Below are 10,154 nucleotides of genomic sequence, written 5' to 3' on the forward strand. Positions count from 1 at the left end.
GTGTGTGCATGTGTGATTCATTACTCTCACTGAGGAAAATGAAAAGAAGCGTCTGGCCAGGGGCCCAGAGGGAGGAGATATAGAGACTCTCACAGAAGGAAGAGAGGGTGAGAGGGAAGCACATGCAGTTTGAATGAAGGCTCGTGTGTGAAAGAGATACAAAGAAAGAGAGAGGAAAAGTTTTATAGGCTAACTAACGTGCATCTAACCTGTGTCCACACTTGTTTTTATCACCCAGAGCTCTCGATCGCCAGCTTTTAGAAAAATTACATTTCAAGTGTGATCAAACTGCAAAAAATACCCATTTCAAAGTCAGCGAAAATCCATTGAAATATTGCACGAACCATCGTATGTTCCCAATAAAGGAAATCCACAGGAAAAGAAACAGATTCGAGAGAGATCACGCTGTTTGAATCAACTATTCTCTAATCTATTCTATCAACCCGTGTTTTACAGCAGGGGTCAAAACGAATTAGTCATTTTCTGTAGCAGAATTCTGAAACATGTCGTCAGTTGAAAAATGTGTTTATAGGAAGTTGTCATAACATATCAAATGTCAAAAAAAGTAGTAGAGAGATAAAGGAATGTTGTGTGTGATGTTTCAGCTGTCCCACAGTCCTCAGTACGCCGAGCGGAACATGAGGGTTAAGAAGACGTCTTTATGTCACTGCTAACTCCTCTATAGGTGTCGTTAAGCTGCGTGTTTATTTTAGTGTTTTACTGCAGCGCCTCATTGTCCGCTTTCAACATCAGTAACAGCTTATTTTATTCTTACATTAAATTTTCATGAAATGTGACAATTGATTTAATTTTTTTATATATTTTTATAAATAAAAAACATCAAAGTAAAGCAGTGCATGCCGTTCTCTATTTACAATTAAATGACTCATTTGTTCTGTCAAACAGAAATGTGTGAATGAGAAATGAGTTTTTTTTTCTGTACTCAAATTGATTATAGAGAGGAGAAGGTCATGAAACAGATGTTTAACCACTTCAGACTGAGCGGACTAATCAGGCTGTGCTGGATGTTTGACACTTTGTCATTTCTCTACTAAAATAAAATGAAAAATTAAAAAAAAAAAAACTCCTATTCTCAAACAGTTTGCTGGTTTAGTCTTGATTCTGCTTAAGAAGTGAGTGTGGGTGCAACTAATTTTCCCAGAGAAAGAGTCTCCGGTCTGACCCGGCTCAGCGTGGACATCTTCTCGGATGCCCAATTGATTTTCTGTGTGTGTGTGTAGATCAGGAGGTTGGAGACAGCAGCAGTGGCGGCGGCGGCGTCGGAGCTCAGGGCTTTTCCATAAGAGCTTCTCCGAAGACCACCCCGCGGTGAGTACACACACACACACACACAGATGCCCCAACACACCCCCCTCCTCACCATTTACATTCCTCACTGGCCCCTCTCCTTCACCCATCCCCCTTTCTGCTTTTCCCTCCGCTGGCCCCTCGTCTCCCCTCTCTTCCTCTCGCTCCTCACACACACACATGCACACTCTCTCTTTCGCTCTTATACCCCTACAGGCAATTCTCGCTCTCTCAGCCAGCGATAACTTGTGTTTTTGAAGGTGGTAAGCATCCTTCAAGTCCAGTTAGATTTTTTTTTCCCCCCCTCGGTTTGATCTCACGTGGAAGGACAGTCTGATGATCTACTGTGTCTCCTCCGCTTGGGAATATATGCTCGGATCTTTCATGATGGGAATATTGATCATTACAGAAACATTTTTGTTTGTTTCTCCTACTTTGTGGAATGGATGATTTCACTTGATAAGGTTGGTTACATCTTTATCTTTAACACTGCACCAGGATTTCATTTAAGATGCATAGTTTACGAGATAATGGCTGACGTTTAATTTAAATATTGCTGAAAATATGGTGACATTTTCAGTTTTACTTTACTGTTAATTTCTGACGTGGCACACTTTTTGCTTTTCACTGTGATTTATTTCTTTTTTTTAAAAAAACAAGCGCAGTCACAGAGACTCTTAAGAGTGTGTTTACGTTTGCCAGGTGATTTAAAAGTGGAAATATCCCGTCTCTGTCAGTCCTCTCTCCTGCTGCCCCTCATTTCCCTTCTTCCACACTCAACAGATTGCCTCCACACACACACACACCCTCAAGATTTATCGCATCAAGACAGTGCACTTCCCTCTTTCTGTCTGTCTCTCTTTCTGCTGCTTGTCTCGTTTCGTCCTCTCTCTCTCCCCGTCGACAGAAAGCCTGGCCCCTTTTCATTAGAGGCCACTGTAACAACAAATTGATGTAGTTTTATAGCCAGCAGCGTCTATGTTTGTCTGACGTTTATGTTGGGTCGTTAATCTCCCTATTGACCTCTCTATCTCTCCTTTTCTACCCATGCTCCCTCTCTCCCTCTCTTTTTCCATCCTTTCAGCTCTCCCATTGGTGGCCTGCAGATTCGCTATGACTCTTCAGGGTCGTTGCCGGGGCCGGGCCTGGGGTTGCTAGGGGCGGGGGGAGGAGGAGGCGGCGGCGGCGGCGGCGGCAGCGAGATGATGCCCCCGGTGGCCACCAGCATTGAGCAGCTCCTGGAGAGGCAGTGGAACGAAGGGCAGAGCTTCCTGCTGCAGCAGGGAGCGCATGGAGACGGTGAGAGGACGCACAAGCTGCTCTGTCCCAGCAGTAACATCGTGTCAGTTTTATTTAGCAGAAGAAGCCCCATTAAAACCAAACGGATCACAGTGTTTGAATTGCAATATTTACAATATTTAAAGTGTGGCTGAACACTGGAGAGTTGATGACTAACTTAATTTTTATCAACAAATTCCTCCAAAGGACTCTCTTTTCCTGGGTCTCCCCAGTCTCGCACTGCTCCCCAACCTGCAGCCGACAGCAACAGTGCATCATATTTACCGTAATGGCAACTTTTTTTTTCCAGAAAGCGCAACTTCTCAGTTTTCACCCACACTTTGAATGTTGTCCATTGGTGAGTTACGGTAATTAAAATACCTCAAGCTCTTTTTATGCACAGGCAGATTTTTAAAGGGTTAAAAAAAAAATAACACTAAAAAAATAAATTGATTGTTGTGTTATATTGTATTACTCCATATAACTTTAGTTTTAACATATGAACTTTGTCAATGAACCAACAAAGTTCAGCAGCTAAAAGTTTCTCTTGAAATTAGTCCATTTTTTTTTTTTATTTATTTATTTTATCAGGAACTGATAAAGGAGTTTTTTCTGGAACCCAAAAAAAACACTTCCAACAAAGCATTTCCCTTTTTAGTCCGTTTCAGTCACCCTATCAATTTGCACAGTCCTTGCAGTGACTTTTCTCACTATCTGTTATTGTTGCATTGTTGCCAGTCTCTTGTCAGTTGTCTGCCTCTGTGAACGTCCCTTCAGGGATCAATAAAGTCAAAATGAAAAAGGGGGACGGCTGCCTAGTTGTTAGAAACGTCATGTTTAAGTTCCTGTGACTCAGCTCTTGAGTTTGCTGAGTTGAGACCTGGGTCACTTTAGCTGATCTTGACCTCTGACCTCCCAGTGGAGTATATCTGGTCAGTTGAACAGGAGATGTGTGTGTGTGTGTGTGTGTGTGTGTGTGTGTGTGTGTGTGTGTGTGTGTGTGTAATTGTGTGTGTGTGTGTGTGTGTGTGTAATTGTGTGTAATTGTGTGTCTGTGTGTGAGTGGTCTTTTTAAAAAAGTCAGGGCGTCTGTGTTCTCACACATTACACCTACACTGCAGGTGAATCTCTTTAAGTCAGATAAACTCACCCGCGGCTGATTTTTATTCCCTTTTGTTTTTATTTAAACTTTTTTTTGCAGGACTGAAAAGCATTGAATTTAAAATTCTGAGCAAATTAATTGCAAAATTTCTTGAGCCCGAAACAGAATTTGACCAGTCAGTCAGTTATTCTTATCTTCTCTCCCTCTCTTTCTGTCTCGTAGTGGTGGGGATGCTGAAGTCTCTCCACCAGCTGCAGGAGGAGAACAGGAGGCTGGAGGAGCAGATTAAAACTCTGACCATGAAGAAAGAGAGACTGCAGCTTCTAAGCGCTCAGCTATCAGTGCCTTTCACCCCCACCACAGCCTCCTCTGGTACGTAACACACACAGATACTTAGAACTCAACTGATAGATTGATGGAAAACAATCAGCAACAAGATCATACAATTATTCAGTTTATTATTTTTTTAATGTTCAATGGGAAGAAGGTAAAGTATTCTCTGCTACTTGGTGAGTTTGAACTGAAAGACACAGACGTATCTGAGTCTGTGTTTGTTTTCATTGCAGATGTGAAGGGAGCCCAGCTGGGAGCTGCTGATTCATCTTTACCAGCGGCGGCTCAGGTAAGGACAAACACTCAACACATGGTCGTCTCAGCCTGAACTCCTCCTAATCACGTACCAGAGAGCCAGACAGTGTGGTTACATATTATTAATTTAATAAGCGAATTAGCCACGCTTCCTTGAAACAAGCATCAGTTCTTGTTTTATATTACATGGTAAATTAAGCAAACTATAATGATCACTTTGCATTTGTAATGAGAAGAATTTAGGAAATGGATTACGAAAGCTAGAGTTGCCTTTAATGGTCTTTATCTGCCTCCGTCTGTCCCTCAGGACAGCGCGTCGTGCGGCGGACACAGCAGCAGCGGCTCCACCTCCTCCCTCTCCACCCCTCCCTCCGTCTCCCAGAGCCCCCCCCAGCCGCAGATCAACGGGGTCGCCACCGTGGGGGTGGCGGGGCTGATCGGCGCTCTGGGCGCGGGAAGCGCACTGGGCATGGGGGGTATCGTCGGGGCGCTGAACGGCGTGATCCAGACGCCGGCGGGCACCAACAGCCCCCACACACACACTACAGGAGCAGCCACAGGCGTCTCGCTGGCCGTCAATAACAGGTAACAACCGCCCTTCTCCAACAGCGTGACGCTGAATGGTGTTTAATAACCGCCGCGATGATAAAATCAATGCACGGGGTGTCATCACCTTCCTAGACAGATCACTCGGCTGTGATTGGATTAAAGGCCTCCACATGTGTTTTGTCATCTGCTCGTTGACGTGACCACATCTTAGCGTAGAAAACACCAGAGTGATTCATGATGTCAGGGAAGATATTCGTCTGGTTTCACAAGATGTTTGGTTGTGAACTTGGTCTTCTCCCTTTTCTTTCCTTCTGCTGCTTTGTTGGACTCGAGCAGCTCAGCCGCTAGTAAAAACAGGTGAGAGGAAAAGTCAGCGCAGCAACATGTAGCTTTGTTCTCTCTGTGTGAGTGACAGATTTGGGGAAACTGTTGTAGTAGTACATGTCTTCTTTGTGTGTAAGGTTATGTGAATGAATTGTTGTTTTTTTGAAGTGAAATGTGACGTTTCAGCTTCAGTTTCTCCTCAGACTAATGAACCTGTAATGTTTTGCGTGTGAAACTGTGTGTTGACGGTGTGTGTGTGTGTGTCTCTCGTCGTCAGCGCTGCGCGGCTCGGCGGTCTACTGTCTGAGCAGCACAGATTGCTCCTGCAGCAGCATCAACTCCAGCAGCTGCTGTCCTCTCAGCCTTCACCGGTACGACACACACACACACACACACACACACACACACACACACACACACAGTAGCAGACAAGTGATTACCCATCACTATCACACACAGTTAAACACACAAAGATACTGAGCTACAATTTTCCTCGGGACAATGGTCTAAATCACCAAGCTTATTAACTCTCTTTTCTTACTTCTTCTCCTCCTTGGGACTCCTCTCTCTCTCTTATTTGTCTTACGTCCCATCACCTTTCCCTTGACTCCATCCCTTCTCTACCCCCTCCACCTCATCTCCTTCCTTTCTGGTCTGAAACCTCCACTTAATCCTCTTTTTTTTTTTTTTTCTCTCTCTCCTGTAATTTCCCCACGCTCCCTCCTCTTCTTCCCCATTTTGCCCCTCTCCTTGCCCCCCCCCCCGTCTCCCCCAGGAGCAACAGCAGGTGTTGCTCTATCAACTGATGCAGCAGCAGCAGGACCTCCAGCAGCTGCAGTCCCTCTCCTCCTCCGCCCAGATTCCCTCCATCCCGCTCTCCTCCGCTCAGCTGCCCATCAACAACCTGCTGCCCGGCGCCCAGAGCCAGGGCCAAGGCGCCATCGCGGCCAACCCCTTCCTGGCGCTGCAGCACGCACACGCCGACACGCACGGCTCGGGGGGGCAGAAGCCTCGGCTGGCCGAGAAAGCCGTCGGCGTCGCGGGGCAGGAGAAGACATGACGGCATATCCTCTTTTCTTTTTGATTTTTTTCTTCTTTTTTTTTTTTTCATTTTTTAAATAAATATGCAGAGTTTTTGGGATCAGCCTGTTGGTCAACTTTGTTGTTTAGTAAGAGAAATCTTGTTTTTCTGTTTTTTTTTTAAATTTTTTTTTCAAGTGATGTGTGTAAAAACCATAGCACACGCTGTGGTGAGTTAAAGCACAAGGCAAAAAATACAATTTGTCATTTAAAGTCACTTACTCTCGTTGACTTAGCCTGGTTTGTCTTTAACGCCACATTTTGTAAACATTTATGCTATTTATTTCATCTCAACTTAAGTTTTTTTTTTTTTTAATTTCTAGCTTTAGCACTGGTTCATGTTCTGTTTTTTTGCTGACTTAATGTTTTTTCGTTTAATATTGTTGGGGTGTTTTTCCAGTGTCGGTATGTAGCACCTGAGGACGTGGTATATTCTGTTCTCTAAAGTAAATTGACTAACAGGTTGTCCTCATAGAAACATTTTCTTTAGAACAATTCTCTCTCACACTTCTGTCATGGTCTGGTCTCTCTGCTGTTTCACTCTCTCAGGGGCCCACTGCTAACCAGAGTTGTGCGCGCGGCGCGCAAAGCTGTCACACACAGAGCTACAAAGATAAAAAGAAAAATGGCAGCAATACAGCAATTATATGAATATAAAAAAAAATACCATTCCCTACCACAGGACTTAACAGTAGCAGATGTATGTTTGACATCTGTCTTGCAGCAGTCCCGGAGGGAATATTTGGTGAGTTGTGTGAAAATATCCCACATGTTCTCACGGCTGCCTCTCTCCCTGTGTCTCTTTCACTCTTTCCGTTTGTGTAGATCCATTAATGTCAATGAGCCAAGCCTCGTACGGACACCACAGAAGCCTTGCTTTTGAACTGTCTCTTCTCTGGGCCAGATACAGGGGGCTCACTCAGGAACGTAAAATGTTACAACAACAACAAAAAAAAGAGGAAAAAAAAGAAGAAAAGTAGACGATAAAACAGCTAGTTGAATGTTCAGATGGATGCATTTATCCACATGGCACAGACTCACAAAGAGAAACCATGCAGTTGGTTGTCAGCAAATGGAAGTGATTACATTTCATCTTCCTGATTGAGCCCCCTGCTGCACCTACCTCTCGAGCAGGACCAGCCTATCAGGACCTAAAAGGCCGACAGCAGCGGCCACTTAAAAAACCCACAACAGTCAGGACTGGCCAATCAGGGTCCAAACCCAAGTGCCTGAGGCCAAGAGGGGGAAGGCGTGATTTTTGTTTTCCTTTTTATGTCTTTGTCACTCAATTTTTCACAATGCTACTGCTAATTAAGCTGTGTTGCTAAGGCAACAGATTACAGAAACACTTGGTCCTTCAGGCTAGATGTGCGGTCTCTTTAATAAAACTAGGAAATTTTATTCTGCTGCATTCTTTAATATCAAAGCCAACTTTGTGTTGGGCTTTTTATTTATCTGGAGTTTTTGTGTAATGGGCGTAAGATGATATATTTTAAGAGCCCGCTGGTTTTGCAATTTAACATCATTTTGTACTACTGTGTAAAGTTTTTTTTTTGTTTGTTTGTTTTTCCTCCATACAGTCTAATCTTGCTGTAAAACCCTTTTAATGACTTCTGCTCTGTGTCATGTGTTTGAAGCTAGAAGCTACTCAATAGTTGGCTGATTGGGGCGGGGGGTGTGGCTGTATATAGCTGTTTGTAGGGGAGGGGTGGTGGAAGTGTGTCAGGGGGCATTCGGTGGCACAGTTTTTACCTCGTTAAGTGTACATAGACCCTTTTCATTGGCCGTTGGTGTACATAAGTGATTGTGATTGGCCGTGCTGGCGTGAAGGAATGCCAATGAAGCCTCAGTTTGTGTGCGCGCGCGTGAGTCTTTAGGGCCAGACAGATAAGGTGGATGGTGACTGGACACACAAAAGTATTAATTTATTTTTATATGTGCAGGGACATTGTGTTTCTTTTTTTTAAGTTTTGCACCATTTTCTTGATGAGAAGTCATTTTATACTCTGGGCACCATGTTTTCATCTGTTCACACATTTGTTTGGATCAATTTTGTACAAGTGGAAAATAATAAAGTCGGGGGGGGAGAAAAAATTCTGACATTGTATTTGAAAACACAAAAATAAAGAAACACTCTGGATAAAGTGACTGAAAGTGTTTGTTTTGATGAGTTAGAGTATGAATCAGTGAACAACTTATAAAGATACTTGTAGGGTTTTATAGTTTTTAATTTATACATTAATGCTGAAAATCGCAATAGTGAAAAATATATAACAGTATATGCACATTCATTTAAAATGATATTGACCGTATGTGTGTAAATTCAATCAACCTGCATTTTAAATGGACCCGTATAAAGATCTATTCATGCATTTTATGGGTTTACGGGAAAAGCATTATGCACATTAGTCAAGAGAATAGAACAGGAAATATGCCCTGTAAGCAAATTTACATATGGTTCTGACTGAACATAAGGCCAGATGAAAATTTGCTTTTATAGGAATAAAATGACCTATCTTTAGAAATCCATGCGCACATTTAAAAATAAATAAATCCATTAATAATGACACTTAACACATGGTGCTTCTATATATATATATGTATAACACTCATGTGTTTCTTAAGATGTTACATGACTTAGGAGGTGACAGCAAATAACATTGGAAGATAAACTTTAATTAGAGCACAGGAAGTAAACATAATTCTCCATAACTATTTAAAAAAATAAATACATTTTTAAGAGTGCTTCGAATAAATTTGTGCAATAATATATATTTTTTTAAAAAAGTTTAATTTGTATTAAAGTTTGAAGTTGTAGTAATATATTCTATGGTGAATAGTGAAATAACCATCTAGTGTGTGTGTGTACATATATATATATATATATATATATATATATATATATATATATATATATATATATATATATATAATCTGAGTTATGGAGGAGGTGGCAGTGGGATGAGTGGGATTCATTCAGGAACATGTGGAAGAAGAAGAATGATCATCAAGCTGAAAGATAAAATAGAAACTGAACGTCTTTAAATTTAAACAATGTGCTCTGAGGCTCCTGTCCGAACAAATATGCACACACACAGAGACACACGCACACCAACGCTGATGACTTCCAGCTGCCAAGAAACACCAGTGTGTGTCTGTGTGTGTGTGTGTGTGTGTGTGTGTGTGTGTGTGTGTGTGTGTGTGTGTGTGTGTGTGCGCGCGCGCGCGCACGTTTGTTTGTGTGTGGAGGTAGGGGCACCATTCTGCTACATCTGCTTCTGCCCTGGTAATTAAAAGCTCACTTTCCTCCTGCACCCCTGCTCCTTCAAAAATACACCCTCCTCACCCGCCTTTGGGGAGTTTTTTTTTTTTTCGACCCCCCCCATTCTGCACTCGCACACACGCACACAGTCCAACCTGCATTCAACAACACAACCCCCCCCCCACCACATTCTCTTCTTATACGCAAGCACTTGCTCACTCCCCCCTCCCGCTACCAAACATCCCTCACCATGCCCACCCACCCACCTCTTCACTCACTATCAGCCCTGTCAATCAAAGCCGGGCTGTTTAAACAGCATACCCCACCCCAACCCCACCCCACCCTCCTCCCCCAACACCACCACCACCACCACCACCACCACACCACCTACACCACCTCAGACCTTCTCTTTTATAAGCCTCCACCATCAGAGCTGCCTCCCCTCTAATAGCACCCTGCTTCACAAACACACACACAGAGCAGAGCAGTTGTGTCCATCATCGATCACATCAACCCACTCCCCCCCACCACACCCCACCCAGAAACCCTCTCTCCAGGGGTGGGAGGTCTTAACAGCTGATGGAGGACCCCTGTGTGCTGCCCGACCAGGTGCCTGATCACAAAGTCAAAACACTACTAAGCCCTGGTGTTAGGAGACAGGAG

General features: G+C 43.4%; 1 protein-coding gene across 3 annotated transcripts in view; it reads left to right on the forward strand.

The window, feature by feature from the left end:
• Positions 1-8,377, forward strand: part of mllt10 (MLLT10 histone lysine methyltransferase DOT1L cofactor) — a 39,532-nt gene extending 31,155 nt beyond the window's left edge. For 2 of the 3 annotated variants that reach the window (XM_047568190.1, XM_047568193.1), the window contains 8 exons: positions 1,242-1,329; positions 2,393-2,607; positions 3,911-4,060; positions 4,255-4,310; positions 4,584-4,861; positions 5,162-5,182; positions 5,427-5,520; positions 5,925-8,377. In XM_047568190.1, the coding sequence (XP_047424146.1) occupies positions 1,242-1,329; positions 2,393-2,607; positions 3,911-4,060; positions 4,255-4,310; positions 4,584-4,861; positions 5,162-5,182; positions 5,427-5,520; positions 5,925-6,209 (1,187 nt within the window). In that variant the 3' untranslated portion in view covers positions 6,210-8,377. The remainder of the gene's footprint in view (positions 1-1,241; positions 1,330-2,392; positions 2,608-3,910; positions 4,061-4,254; positions 4,311-4,583; positions 4,862-5,161; positions 5,183-5,426; positions 5,521-5,924) is intronic. The other variant, XM_047568191.1, reaches the window with a different exon arrangement.
• Positions 8,378-10,154: the final 1,777 nt, after the last annotated feature.

The sequence above is a fragment of the Mugil cephalus genome, chromosome 18 (genome assembly GCF_022458985.1).
Source record: "Mugil cephalus isolate CIBA_MC_2020 chromosome 18, CIBA_Mcephalus_1.1, whole genome shotgun sequence".
NCBI classification, from domain to species: domain Eukaryota; kingdom Metazoa; phylum Chordata; class Actinopteri; order Mugiliformes; family Mugilidae; genus Mugil; species Mugil cephalus.